Source organism: Medicago sativa, chromosome 1 (genome assembly GCF_051527215.1).
Source record: "Medicago sativa cultivar Bolivia chromosome 1, Bolivia_mono, whole genome shotgun sequence".
Taxonomy (NCBI): domain Eukaryota; kingdom Viridiplantae; phylum Streptophyta; class Magnoliopsida; order Fabales; family Fabaceae; genus Medicago; species Medicago sativa.
Genome location: NC_140749.1, coordinates 17,991,371 through 18,006,923, shown reverse-complemented (window position 1 = coordinate 18,006,923; position 15,553 = coordinate 17,991,371). Strand labels below are relative to the sequence as shown.

The 15,553-nt window shown below is 35.7% G+C and overlaps 1 protein-coding gene across 4 annotated transcripts; it reads left to right on the top strand.

Moving 5' to 3' along the window:
- Window positions 1-1,067: 1,067 nt before the first annotated feature.
- LOC146953271 (uncharacterized) lies at window positions 1,068-14,823 on the top strand. 4 transcript variants are annotated; one of them, XM_085708463.1, is made up of 4 exons: window positions 1,068-2,224; window positions 3,489-5,012; window positions 11,839-12,054; window positions 14,530-14,823. In XM_085708463.1, exons 2-3 carry the CDS (start codon window positions 3,995-3,997, stop codon window positions 12,051-12,053), a joined length of 1,233 nt encoding a protein of 410 aa, XP_085564589.1. In that variant the 5' UTR covers window positions 1,068-2,224; window positions 3,489-3,994; the 3' UTR covers window position 12,054; window positions 14,530-14,823. The 4 variants fall into 4 exon arrangements, 3 of the variants coding, with proteins under 3 accessions (XP_085564589.1, XP_085564588.1, XP_085564590.1); XM_085708462.1 differs by having other exon boundaries at window positions 1,068-5,012; XM_085708464.1 differs by lacking the exon at window positions 11,839-12,054 and having other exon boundaries at window positions 1,068-5,012.
- The last annotated feature ends 730 nt before the right edge of the window (window positions 14,824-15,553 follow it).

Sequence of the window (15,553 nt, the reverse complement as noted above, 5' to 3'; positions counted from 1 at the left end):
GGCGCCTCGCAATGTTTCTCCCAATTCTGATACTGATTCACCATACTACGTTCATCCTAGTGAAGGACCTAATTCCCTCACAATTTCACCAAAGTTAAACGGTTCCAATTATCTTGCATGGAGTCGTTCCATGCAGCGTGCTTTGGGAGCCAAGAACAAGCTCGTTTTCATTGACGGTTCTATTCCAATTCCTGATCTTGATGATCTCAATCGTAGTTGCTGGGAACGTTGCAATCATCTCCTTCATTCATGGATCTTGAGCTCTGTTTCAGACTCTATTGCTCAGACTATTGTTTTCCATGATACTGCTATTTCTGCGTGGCTTGATTTGAAGGAACGGTTTGCAAAGGTTGATCGTGTTCGTATCTCAACCTTACGTTCCACCATTAACAACCTCAAGCAAGGTAATAAAACGGTTTTGGAATATTTTCTTGAGCTTCGTTCTCTTTGGGATGAATTGGATTCTCATAGGCCTATACCTAATTGCACTTGTGTTCATCAATGCCGTTGTGCCTCTATTCGTCTTGCCAAATCTTATCGTGTTGAGGATCAAATTCTTCAATTTTTGACTGGATTGAATGAATCTTTCTCTGTTGTTAAGACTCAGATATTACTCATGGATCCTCTTCCATCAATCAACAGAGTATATTCTTTAGTGGTTCAGGAAGAAAGTCAGAATGCTTTACTTCCTTCTCCTATCTCTCTTGATGAATCAAGCATCTCTGTTAATGCTTCTGATTCTAGAAAATTTGCTGGTAATAAGGGCAAGACTGGTAATGGTGGTAACAAAGGCAATAGTAGGTTTTGTACCTTTTGTAACCGTTACAATCACACCATAGAATTTTGTTACCAAAAGCATGGTCACCCTAATTTCAACAAGGGTGGTTCCTCTTCACAAGTTGCTAATGCTGAAACTTCTGATGCAAGCAAGCCTACACATTCTTCTGATGTGGTATCAACAGGTTCCAGTTTCAGTTTAACTCAAGAGAAGTATGATCATCTTGTGTCTTTGTTGCTGTAATACCATTAATTATTTATTTTATCGAGTTTAGTGTCTTTTATTAATTTATTTGAATAATTGTGATGTGTTAAATGTGCTCATATGTGACTAATTGTCTCTGTGTGTATTTTTGGTTGGGATTATTAGAATTCGGTGTTAGATAATTAGACATTTTACTAAGTTGAGTGAGTAGTAATATTTCTAATTGGTTGTGAACCGGTAAGTGACCGTTGTTATTATTATTATTTTACCGTTAAGTGAGTAGCCCTATTGTGTGTGGACTATATTATAATAGAATAAAGAAATAGAAGAAGAGGAAAAGAAGGAAAGAAAACGTGAAAGAGAAAGAAGAGAAGAGGAAAAACATGATAGTGGTCCTTTTCCTATTATAATAATACACAGTGGTCCTTATATTAATCCTTATATCATGGAGGCAAGGAAAAGGAATGTCTCCACTATTCCATTATGTATAGGTGATAGAATAATTAATAGAAAAAGGAATGTCTCCACTATTCCATTAAGTATAGGAAATGGAATATATATGTATAGAAATAGAAGAATAGGAAAAAGAAAGAAAAGAAAAACGTGAGTGCAGATTTTGTTGTCTCAAGAGGCCACTTTGTTCCTTAAATTGTGGAAATAAGAAATGTGACTAAATTCATGGTGGGGTAGTTTTACTTTAGTGATGAAGTGTATCTCCTTAATTTGTGAATTGTGTTGTCACGTTATATTATTGGGGTAGGATTAGTGGAACAATAAAATATGAAGAGCTAGTTGGAGAAAACAAGTATGCTTCCACTTTGATTACCAACGTAAAGATAGTTCACACACCACTATCTCTCAAAATTCCTATGTCTCTAAACACATATATAATACTCCTTATTTAGTGCCTATCTAATGCCTCTTCATCCTATTTATGTTGGTGCATGTACCTCACGTTTTCTTCCATGGCCTCGTATTTCAATCTCTAACACTTTTCTCCTTAATTATATGACCCTCTCTTGATATATCCTACACCAACCTCTTGATTTACCTTACGGCTTTAAACAAATCCAGGGCCATTCATTTCAATCATACATATTCCTTTAACGGTCACTCATCAAATAGTTTTCAAGTCTAGTTGCTTCTTTCCATTTTTCGTATGATGTAAAGCTTTGAACTCTTTCTCTTGCAAGTCGTCGATGAGGTTGTTTGAGTTTTGCTAGGAAGTAACGAGCACATAAGGTAAGGGTGAGACTATCTTTCACTAATATTAATTATGTAGATCATTAGATTGCAATTAACATGTTGTAGGATTAGTTTGTGAGAATTTGAGAATTAGAGGTATAGAATAAGTTTTGAAGGGTAAGATGTTTAACTAGTATGACACTGTTATAAAATATGAAATTATACATTGAAAATTTTGGTACAAAAGTTAGGTAGAAGATTACAGTACATGATGCTAAAATAACCGAATAATGTAATTAAGAAATATGCAGACTTCATTTTTAGGGAACATAAGTTAGTTTTATGGTTATTTTATTAGTCAGAAGGTTTTTTAGAAGTAAAAGAGGATTAAACTACTAAGAGTTGTTGGATAGGGATTTTGTTTAATTTTATATAAGATCAATTTAGGAATTGAACTTAGCTTTATTATATGTGTATACGTGATCCAAATAGTGTCATATTCATTACAGTTCAACCTTGGGTTCTATACTTAAAAAGGGATATTAAAAAGACAATTAGAGACGAGAGAGTGTAGGTAGGTACTACTAGATATTTTATTAGAGTTAAAATAATACTTATTAGTGTTATGATGAATAATTTAATGATGATCAATGATGAATCATTTGATGGTGTATATTGATGAGTAAATTTATTTGACGATGCTGATAATTTATTAATTAGTTATTTAACAAAGTATAATTTATGAATTATTTGACTAAGTGTAATTTGTGAATTATTTAAAGATGTGCATTATTGAGTCCATGCATACTCATTTAAAGAAGAGGGCTTATGCCCTGGAGCCTTGTGCTCAAAAGTGAAGAGGGCTCATGCCCTGGAGCCTATTTATGCTCAATAGCGAAGAGGGCTTATGCCCTGGATTGGTACCACATGCATTTGCATATCAAGATGATTTAAGATGATTTTAAGAAGTTGAAGTTGCATAGTCGAGTCGAGTTGTTAAGAGGTTAAGATGTCAAGTTGTTAAGATTAATTTATAAGTTGAATATGAAATTGATGTTGATGATTGATTATGAAGCTGTCCATGAATTTGATTATGAAGTTGTTATGATAATGCTATGTTTGATAATGCTATGATGTTTATGTCTATGATTAAGATGATTAATGATGCTAGTTAATGAAGTTTAAGATGTTAGATATAATTATTGAATTATATGATGTCCACGTTGTTAAGTGTAGTTTATGATTTATATGCTTAATATTATTGTTTGAGAAATCTCACCCCTTCTGCTGGAAATGTTGCCCTTCGTATGGGTAACTGCAGGTACTGATGGCTTGTAGGTTGGTTGGCTCAAGTGTCGAGGTGCTCTGATACGTAACGGGATGGGGATTGCTTTTACTTCTATTCCTTACGTGTCTTTTATGAACTTTTTATGAATAAGTAGTGAACTTAAATTTATGAGATTTTCTAATAAGGCCTGCGTGCCAAGACTTTTATCATGTTGAACAATTTTCCGCTGCGTAGTTTCAGATTTTATGATGTTGAACTTGAAGGATAATTATTATTATCTATTTTATGATTTTCAAGAAGTATGTGACATTCCGTTTATGATTTAAATACTCTGATTTTATATGAAATTTTTAAGTTGGGAAAATGGGGTGTTACAGTTGGTATCAGAGCGAGTCGGTCCGTCCGGCCAATTAGTAGAGTCGTGTCGAGCCATGTAGAGTTGTTTGACAATTTATATTGTCTTAGTTGTGCTGATTTTTGTTATTATGTAGAGTAGAGACCTGGAGGCTGCAGATTTAATCTGTTATAAAAGAACTAGAATGGCTGGAAGAAACGATGCTGCGGTGGCTGCTGCATTGGAAGCTGTGGCCCAAGCCATAGGACAACAACAGAACGCTAGTGCTGGTGTTAATGCTGAAGTGAGAATGTTGGAGGCTTTTCTGAGGAATCATCCTCCTACTTTCAAAGGAAGGTACGACCCTGATGGAGCACAGACATGGCTCAAAGAGGTTGAAAGAGTTTTCAGGGTTATGCAATGTACTGATGACCAGAAGGTGCGTTTTGGTACGCACATGCTAGCTGAGGAAGCTGATGACTGGTGGGTGAGCCTCTTACCTGAATTAGAGCAAGGTGATGTGGTTGTTACTTGGGCTGTGTTTAGGAGGGAGTTCCTAAACAGATACTTCCCTGAGGATGTTCGCGGAAGGAAAGAGATCGAGTTCCTTGAGCTGAAGCAAGGAAACATGTCGGTGACAGAGTATGCAGCCAAGTTTGTGGAGCTGGCTCAGTTCTATCCACACTATACTGGAGACAATGTTGAATTTTCTAAGTGCATAAAGTTTGAGAATGGTTTGCGTGCGGATATTAAGCGAGCCATTGGATACCAGCAAATCCGTGACTTTTCTGCTTTGGTGAGTAGGTGCAGAATCTATGAGGAAGACACCAAAGCCCATTACAAGGTGGTGAATGAGAAGAGAGGTAAAGGTCAGCAGAGTCGTCCTAAGCCTTATAGTGCTCCTGCTGATAAGGGCAAGCAAAAAGTTAATGATGAGAGGAGACCTAAGAAGAAAGAAGTTCCTACTGAAATTATCTGCTGTAATTGTGGTGAGAAAGGCCACAAGAGTAATGCTTGTACTGAAGAGGTGAAACGGTGTTTCCGTTGTGGCAAGAAGGGGCATACTATTACTGAATGCAAGTTTGATGACATTGTGTGTTTTAATTGCAATGAAGTAGGACACATTGGGTCTCAATGCAAGCAGCCGAAGAAGACTAAGACTACTGGGAGAGTTTTTGCGTTGACTGGTACTCAGACAGAGAATGAGGATCGTTTGATCAGAGGTACTTGTTATATTGATAATACTCCTTTAGTTGCTATTATTGATACTGGTGCTACGCATTGTTTTGTTGCTTTTAATTGTGCTGCTAAGTTGGGTCTTGTTATGTCTGATATGAATGGAGAAATGGTTGTCGAAACTCCAGCTAAGGGTTCGGTGACTACTTCTCTTGTTTGTTTAAGATGTCCCTTGTCTATGTTTGGTCTAGATTTTGAAATTGATTTGGTTTGTCTACCTTTGACGGGAATGGATGTAATCCTTGGTATGAACTGGTTAGAGTACAACCATGTTCACATTAATTGTTATAGTAAGTCGGTGTATTTCTCTTCTGTTGAAGAAGAGAGTGGAACGGAGTTTTTGTCTACTAAGCAGCTGAAGCAGTTAGAACGTGATGGAATATTGATGTTTTCATTAATGGCATCTTTGTCTATTGAGAATCAAGCAGTGATTGAGAAGCTACAAGTGGTATGCGATTTTCCTGAAGTTTTTCCCGACGAGATTCCTGATGTGCCACCCGAGAGGGAAGTGGAATTTTCAATTGACCTTATTCCAGGAACGAAGCCTGTGTCTATGCCGCCTTACCGTATGTCGGCTTCTGAGTTAGCTGAGTTGAAGAAACAGTTGGAGGATTTGCTTGATAAGAAGTTTATAAGACCGAGTGTTTCACCTTGGGGAGCTCCGGTATTGTTGGTTAGGAAGAAAGATGGTAGCATGAGGTTGTGCATTGACTACCGACAGTTGAATAAAGTGACGATAAAGAATAGGTATCCACTTCCAAGAATTGATGATTTAATGGATCAGTTAGTGGGTGCACGTGTGTTCAGCAAGATTGACTTGAGATCGGGTTATCACCAGATTAAAGTGAAAGATGAAGATATGCAGAAGACGGCTTTTAGAACCCGTTATGGACATTATGAGTACAAAGTGATGCCTTTTGGTGTTAGCAATGCACCTGGTGTGTTTATGGAGTATATGAATCGCATCTTTCATGCATTTTTGGATCGCTTCGTGGTTGTATTCATCGACGATATTTTGATTTACTCCAAGTCTGAAGAAGAACATGCTGAGCATTTGAAGATCGTTTTGCAAGTGCTGAAAGAGAAGAAGCTATATGCTAAATTGTCAAAGTGTGAATTCTGGTTGCAGGAGGTAAGTTTTCTTGGCCATGTGATTTCTGGTAGTGGTATTGCAGTTGATCCGTCTAAAGTTGATGCAGTATCACAATGGGAGACTCCTAAGTCGGTTACAGAGATTAGAAGCTTCTTGGGATTGGCTGGTTATTACAGAAGATTTATAAAAGGATTTTCTAAGTTGGCACTTCCGTTAACGCAGTTAACTTGTAAAGGTAAAACCTTTGTGTGGGATGTTCATTGTGAGAACAGTTTTAACGAATTGAAGAAGCTTTTGACGACGGCTCCAATCTTGATTTTGCCGAAGTCCGATGAACCTTTTGTGGTGTATTGTGATGCATCCAAGTTGGGCTTAGGTGGTGTGCTTATGCAGGATGGTAAAGTGGTTGCTGATGCATCAAGTAGAGCTGTCAAAACGGGCGGCCCGGCCCGTATAGGTCCGGCCCGGTTCGGCAACGGGCTTTTTAGGGCCGGGCTAAAAAGCCCGATTTAAATATGGGCTGGAATATTTGAGCCCGAGCCCGGCCCTATACGGGCTCCCGGGCTAACGGGCCAGCCCGGCCCGCATGTGTTTTTTTTTCTTCATCATTCTTTAAGGTTTTTAAGTACAATTTTAAGCCCTGATAATGCAGAAGTAGTTCAATATGTGTTTGTGTATATGGAAGTTTTAAGCAGCCCGGCCCTATACTGGTACTTCAAGCCCTGATAAGTGATAATGCAGAAGTAGTTAATTTTAAGTACAATTTAGTTTTCAATTTAATTCAATATGTGTTTGTGTATATGGAAGTTTTAGAATTCTGATGTACTATTGGAGTAAGTTAAGAACTTGCTTTACATAAGTCAGATCTATCATAGTTTGTGCATATTAGAGATAAGCTTAGTTATGACATGAAATGGAGAGTTATAGCTAGAACATATTACATAAAAAGATCCATAAGAATTTATAACCAAAATAAGCCCAAATTATGTACTAGTAGTACACATTCTGTACAACACATAATTAGCAAATAAGCAAATAAATTCTGTACTAGTAGTACAATCACCCAAATTCAGCTTACCTTTCATAGACCATATACTATAACACACAAAAAAAAAAGTTTTTTTTTGGCGGGCTGGCGGGCCGCCCGAAGCCCGAACGGGCCAGCCCTAACGGGCCACGGGCTTTTTCGGGCCGGGCTAAAAAGCCCTGAAAAAATTCGAGCTGCAATTATTCGGCCCAGGCCCTCCAAAAAATTCGGGCTTTCGGGCCGGCCCGTACGGCCCGGCCCATTTTGACAGCTCTAGCATCAAGACAGTTGAAAATTCATGAACGAAATTATCCTACTCATGATCTTGAATTAGCTGCAGTTGTATTTGTGCTCAAGATTTGGAGACATTATTTATATGGTTCTAGATTTGAAGTATTCAGTGATCATAAAAGTCTGAAGTATTTGTTTGATCAGAAGGAATTGAATATGAGGCAGCGTAGGTGGCTTGAATTGTTGAAGGATTATGATTTCGGGTTGAATTACCATCCGGGTAAGGCTAATGTTGTTGCAGATGCTTTAAGTAGGAAAACTTTACATATGTCTGCTATGATGGTTAAAGAGTTGGAGTTGCTCGAACAGTTTAGAGACCTGAGTTTAGTTTGTGAATTGTCACCTCAGAGTGTGAAGTTGGGAATGTTGAAGATCAACAGTGAATTTTTGAATAGTATCAAAGAAGCTCAGAAGGTAGATGTGAAGTTGGTAGATTTAATGGTTGGGAACAATCAGGCTGAAGATAGTGACTTTAAAGTTGACGATCAAGGAGTATTGAGGTTTCGAGGGAGGATTTGTATTCCAGACAATGAGGAAATGAAGAAGATGATTCTTGAAGAGAGTCATAGAAGTAGCTTGAGTATTCATCCCGGAGCTACGAAGATGTATCATGTAACGCTCTCCTTTTTATTTAATTATTTTAATTAGTTTTAGAATATATTTATATGATTGGTATGATTTACATGATTTATGTGATATTTTGTTATGTTATATGTTGGTATTTACTAGCATAATATAATTGTTATTTGGTGTAGAAATATATTTGTTATTTGTTATAGATATATTTGTTATTTGGTGTAGAAATATATTTGTTATTTGTTATAGATATATTTGTTATTTGGTGTAGAAATATATTTGTTATTTGTTAGAGATATATTTGTTATTGGTGTATTATTATTATTAAGTGGGGGAGAGATATATTTAATTTAGAAATAAATAAGATTATGAGGAATAGAGTAGTTTTGAGGTGTAAGAGAAATAAGAAGGGGGTTAGAATAGAAAGAAGAATAAGTTGTTGGGCCAAAATAAATTTAGGAAGAGCGTTTAGTATTATAAATAGAGAAGCTTAGGTTAGAAAGAGTTTACCGGAAACCGCTTTTTGGAAAAGAGGAGAACAAGAAAGAAGAGAAGAGGAGAGAAAAGTCAAGAGAAGAGGAGAAGACCTTAGGAAAGAAGAACGCTGCCGCTGATTCAAGAATTAATCTAAGGTGAGGGTGAGACTATCTTGCATTAATATTAAGTTGTTAAATCATTAGATTGCATCTAACAAGTTGGGGAAAGTTTGTGAGAATTTGAGAATTAGGGTTTTGAGAGAGATTTGATGATTAGATGATGAAAACTTGTTGAATTGATGTAGAAATTATGTACAGACCTTAGATAATCCATAGGATGATTATTGGAAGTAGTTTTGAGGTTATAACCATGAGATTAGGTGAAACTTGGAGAAAATCTGCATTCTGCCCGAATTTTGATATTAAAACCTGTATTTATCGGTGGGGAATTGGTCTTAGGTGTAAACACGAAAGTTGTAGGTATGGATGTTAGCTTTCTAATGCCGTTGGTCTCACATCAATAGGATTTATAGAACTTCAGTTATGGTCAAATTACTGCACGTAGGTCACAGTGAATTTTTATGGACTTTCAGCACAACTTTTCCGAATTTAAAATAAAAACTGGTATTGATCGGTACAGAATTGGTCTTAGGCGTAAACATGAAAGTTTTAGATAATTTTGTTAGCTTTCTAGTGGCTTTGGTTTTACGTGAAAATAATGTTTGGTCTTTGAGTTATGATTAAAATACTACAGGGAGGTCTTAGCGAAATTGTACGGTGACAGCATTCTCTGTTTCATGTTTTTGCGTTTTGTTCATATGTTTCTGTTTTGAATTGATCTTTGTTCTAAACATGAAAGTTGTTGATATTTGTGATATCTTTCCAGTAGCTTTGGTTTGACATGAAAATATGTTGTGGATAATTTATTATGTTTTTACAAAGATACATGGTGAATTATTGTCGATGTTTAAATACGATGTTATATGAAGTTGTTTATGATTGATGAATATGATGTTTTAAGATGTTGTTTATTATCATTTGATATTGTTATATTATGATATGACATGAATTATTTATGTGATCCATATGTTGTCAAGATGTTAAGATGTTAAGACGTTAAGATGATAAGAGTTGTTAAGTCGTCGAGTCGTTATGAAGTCATCAAGTTGTTAAGATGTTATGTTGTCAAGATATCAAGATGTTAGGATGTCATAGATGTTCATAAAGTTTCTAAGACGTAAGATGTTGAGTCCATGCATACTCATTTAAAGATGAGGGCTCATGCCCTGGAGCTTTTGCTCAACCACGACGATGGAGCTTTTGCTCAACCACGACGATGGAGCTTTTTGCTCAACCACGACGATGGAGCTTTTGCTCAACCACGACGATGAGGGCTTATGCCCTAGGAGTATATTTATGCTCAACCACGATGATGAGGGCTTATGCCCTAAAATGGTACCACATGCATTTGCATTTTCATGATGATCAAAGATGGTTTAAGACGTTAAGAGTTGCATAGTCGAGTCTAGATGCATTGTCAGGTCAAGTTGTTAAGATGTCAAGTTATCGAGATGTTAAGATGTTAAGATGTCAAGTTGATGAGCTATTAATGAAGTGCTTTATGAATGATTATGATGCTTAAGATGATGAATGATTATGATGTGTATGATGATTGATTACGAAGTTGTTTATGATGATTGATTATGAAGTTGTTTATGATAAGATGCTATGTGATTTATGATATGATGCTACATGTTTACTAATGATGATATGTGATGATGTATGTGATATTATTGATAATATAAGATGAAGTATATGACTAATATAGGAAGAATAGTGACACTAGTTAAGAAAGTTTAAGTTATTAGATATGATTAATGAATTATAAGATGTTTAAGTTGTTGAATGTACTTTATATGATTTATATGCTTTATATTATTGTTTGAGAAATCTCACCCCTCTGCTTGGAAATGTTGCTCTTCGTATGGGTAACTTGCAGGTAACCAGGATTAGTTGCGGTCGTGAGTGGACTCCTCACAAGTGTGTCTTAGGTGCTCTGATACGTAACAGGATGGGATTATGTCTTTACTTTCTGTTCCTTACGTATTACTTTATGAATCTTTCAAGAATTGATGTTGAACTAAGTTTTATGAAATTTTATATTGAGGCCCTTGTGCCAAAGATTATTTAAGTTGTCAAACTATTCCGCTGCGAAGTTTTAAAGATTATGTTGTTATATTTTTGAAGGATAAATTATTATTCCATTTACGTTTTTTTAAGAAATGTGACATTCCGTTTTATGATGAAAAACTCTGATTTTATTTAAGAAATTTTTACGTTGGGAAAACGGGGTGTTACATATCATGATTTGAAGAAGTTGTTTTGGTGGTCTGGGTTGAAACGTGACGTGGCACAGTTTGTGTATTCTTGTTTGATTTGTCAGAAGTCGAAGGTTGAGCATCAGAAACCTGCTGGGTTTTTGACACCGTTAGATGTGCCTGAGTGGAAATGGGATAGTATATCCATGGATTTTGTGACGAGTTTACCGAATACTCCAAGAGGGCATGATGCTATTTGGGTGATTGTGGATAGACTGACGAAGTCGGCTCATTTCATTCCGATTAACATCAGTTTTTCTGTATCTCAGTTGGCGGAGATTTACATTCATGAGATAGTGAAGCTACATGGTGTTCCGTCGAGCATTGTGTCAGATAGAGATCCAAGGTTTACTTCTAGATTTTGGAAGAGTTTGCAAGAGGCTTTGGGTTCTAAGTTGAGGTTGAGTTCGGCGTATCATCCGCAAACAGATGGTCAGTCGGAAAGAACAATTCAGTCGTTGGAGGACTTGTTGAGAGTTTGTGTACTTGAGCAAGGTGGAACTTGGGATAGTCATCTACCATTGATAGAGTTCACATACAATAACAGCTATCATTCTAGTATTGGAATGGCACCATTCGAAGCTTTGTATGGTCGAAGGTGCAGAACTCCATTGTGTTGGTTCGAGTCAGGTGAAAGTGTAGTTTTGGGGCCAGATATCGTTCAACAAACTACTGAGAAGGTTAAGTTGATCCAAGAAAAGATGAAAGCATCACAGAGTCGACAAAAGAGTTACCATGATAAGCGTAGGAAAGAACTTGAGTTTCAAGAAGGAGATCACGTGTTCTTGAGAGTTACTCCGATGACCGGTGTTGGTCGTGCATTAAAATCAAAGAAGTTGACTCCGAAGTTTATTGGTCCGTATCAGATATCAGAAAGAATTGGAACATTGGCATATCGAGTTGGTTTACCACCGCATTTATCGAATTTACATGATGTGTTTCATGTGTCGCAACTGAGGAAGTATGTTTCAGACCCATCTCATGTGATCCAGAGAGATGATGTTCAAGTTAGAGACAACCTTACGGTTGAGACATTACCTGTGAGGATCGAAGGACGTGAAGTGAAAAAGTTAAGGGGCAAAGAGATACCTCTTGTGAAGGTCGTTTGGGACGGAGCGACTGGTGAAAGCTTGACGTGGGAGCTAGAGAGTAAGATGATGGAGTCTTATCCAGAGTTGTTTGAATAAGGTACATTTTCGAGGACGAAAATATTCTAAGTGGGGGAGAGTTGTAATACCATTAATTATTTATTTTATCGAGTTTAGTGTCTTTTGTTAATTTATTTGAATAATTGTGATGTTTTAAATGTGCTCATATGTGAATAATTGTCTCTGTGTGTATTTTTGGTTGGGATTATTAGAATTCGGTGTTAGATAATTAGACATTTTACTAAGTTGAGTGAGTAGTAATATTTCTAATTGGTTGTGAACCGGTAAGTGACCGTTGTTATTATTATTATTTTACCGTTAAGTGAGTAGCCCTATTGTGTGTGGACTATATTATAATAGAATAAAGAAATAGAAGAAGAGGAAAAGAAGGAAAGAAAACGTGAAAGAGAAAGAAGAGAAGAGGAAAAACATGATAGTGGTCCTTTTCCTATTATAATAATACACAGTGGTCCTTATGTTAATCCTTATATCATGGAGGCAAGGAAAAGGAATGTCTCCACTATTCCATTATGTATAGGTGATAGAATAATTAATAGAAAAAGGAATGTCTCCACTATTCCATTAAGTATAGGAAATGGAATATATATGTATAGAAATAGAAGAATAGGAAAAAGAAAGAAAAGAAAAACGTGAGTGCAGATTTTGTTGTCTCAAGAGGCCACTTTGTTCCTTAAATTGTGGAAATAAGAAATGTGACTAAATTCATGGTGGGGTAGTTTTACTTTAGTGATGAAGTGTATCTCCTTAATTTGTGAATTGTGTTGTCACGTTATATTATTGGGGTAGGATTAGTGGAACAATAAAATATGAAGAGCTAGTTGGAGAAAACAAGTATGCTTCCACTTTGATTACCAACGTAAAGATAGTTCACACACCACTATCTCTCAAAATTCCTATGTCTCTAAACACATATATAATACTCCTTATTTAGTGCCTATCTAATGCCTCTTCATCCTATTTATGTTGGTGCATGTACCTCACGTTTTCTTCCATGGCCTCGTATTTCAATCTCTAACACTTTTCTCCTTAATTATATGACCCTCTCTTGATATATCCTACACCAACCTCTTGATTTACCTTACGGCTTTAAACAAATCCAGGGCCATTCATTTCAATCATACATATTCCTTTAACGGTCACTCATCAAATAGTTTTCAAGTCTAGTTGCTTCTTTCCATTTTTCGTATGATGTAAAGCTTTGAACTCTTTCTCTTGCAAGTCGTCGATGAGGTTGTTTGAGTTTTGCTAGGAAGTAACGAGCACATAAGGTAAGGGTGAGACTATCTTTCACTAATATTAATTATGTAGATCATTAGATTGCAATTAACATGTTGTAGGATTAGTTTGTGAGAATTTGAGAATTAGAGGTATAGAATAAGTTTTGAAGGGTAAGATGTTTAACTAGTATGACACTGTTATAAAATATGAAATTATACATTGAAAATTTTGGTACAAAAGTTAGGTAGAAGATTACAGTACATGATGCTAAAATAACCGAATAATGTAATTAAGAAATATGCAGACTTCATTTTTAGGGAACATAAGTTAGTTTTATGGTTATTTTATTAGTCAGAAGGTTTTTTAGAAGTAAAAGAGGATTGAACTACTAAGAGTTGTTGGATAGGGATTTTGTTTAATTTTATATAAGATCAATTTAGGAATTGAACTTAGCTTTATTATATGTGTATACGTGATCCAAATAGTGTCATATTCATTACAGTTCAACCTTGGGTTCTATACTTAAAAAGGGATATTAAAAAGACAATTAGAGACGAGAGAGTGTAGGTAGGTACTACTAGATATTTTATTAGAGTTAAAATAATACTTATTAGTGTTATGATGAATAATTTAATGATGATCAATGATGAATCATTTGATGGTGTATATTGATGAGTAAATTTATTTGACGATGCTGATAATTTATTAATTAGTTATTTAACAAAGTATAATTTATGAATTATTTGACTAAGTGTAATTTGTGAATTATTTAAAGATGTGCATTATTGAGTCCATGCATACTCATTTAAAGAAGAGGGCTTATGCCCTGGAGCCTATTTATGCTCAATAGCGAAGAGGGCTTATGCCCTGGATTGGTACCACATGCATTTGCATATCAAGATGATTTAAGATGATTTTAAGAAGTTGAAGTTGCATAGTCGAGTCGAGTTGTTAAGAGGTTAAGATGTCAAGTTGTTAAGATTAATTTATAAGTTGAATATGAAATTGATGTTGATGATTGATTATGAAGCTGTCCATGAATTTGATTATGAAGTTGTTATGATAATGCTAAGTTTGATAATGCTATGATGTTTATGTCTATGATTAAGATGATTAATGATGCTAGTTAATGAAGTTTAAGATGTTAGATATAATTATTGAATTATATGATGTCCACGTTGTTAAGTGTAGTTTATGATTTATATGCTTAATATTATTGTTTGAGAAATCTCACCCCTTCTGCTGGAAATGTTGCCCTTCGTATGGGTAACTGCAGGTACTGATGGCTTGTAGGTTGGTTGGCTCAAGTGTCTAGGTGCTCTGATACGTAACGGGATGGGGATTGCTTTTACTTCTATTCCTTACGTGTCTTTTATGAACTTTTTATGAATAAGTAGTGAACTTAAATTTATGAGATTTTCTAATAAGGCCTGCGTGCCAAGACTTTTATCATGTTGAACAATTTTCCGCTGCGTAGTTTCAGATTTTATGATGTTGAACTTGAAGGATAATTATTATTATCTATTTTATGATTTTCAAGAAGTATGTGACATTCCGTTTATGATTTAAATACTCTGATTTTATATGAAATTTTTAAGTTGGGAAAATGGGGTGTTACAGTTGCAACAAGCAAATTTACTTTCCTCAGCTTCACCTCCTTCTGGACCTGTCTCAAATCATGTTACCACTGCTTCTCCAGGTCATTCATCTGGTGTTGCTTCTCAGACAGGTATATATAGTGTCATTTCATGTTCCATTCAAACTGATTCTGATTATTGGCTCTTAGATTCAGGTGCTAATGATCATATATGTTGTTCTTTGTCTAGTTTTACCTCATTTCACAAAATTAAACCTGTTAGTGTTAACCTTCCAAATGGCACTTCTGTGTTAGCTCATTTTGCTGGTAACATTCAATTTTCACCAAACTTGTATCTTACTCATGTTTTATACTCTCCTGCATTCAAATTGAATATCATTTCTGTTTTCAAACTATGTGAATCATTATCATGTTATGTGCAATTTTCCTCTAATAGCTGTGTCATTCAGGATTTGAATACAAGGAAGATGATTGGTTTGGGTGAAAAAATGAATGGCTTATACAGATTGGTGGTGAATGCTTCTACTTCAAGTCCCTCTCACTTGTTTCATTCCAATAAAGTTTCTCCTACTATTTGTAATTCAACTAGTTCTTTGTTTTCTTCTGATAAAACTTCCAATGTAATTCCTGCTTCAGCCATTTGGCATTTTAGATTGGGTCACCTCTCTCATCAGAGATTGGTTTCCATGCAAACATTGTATCC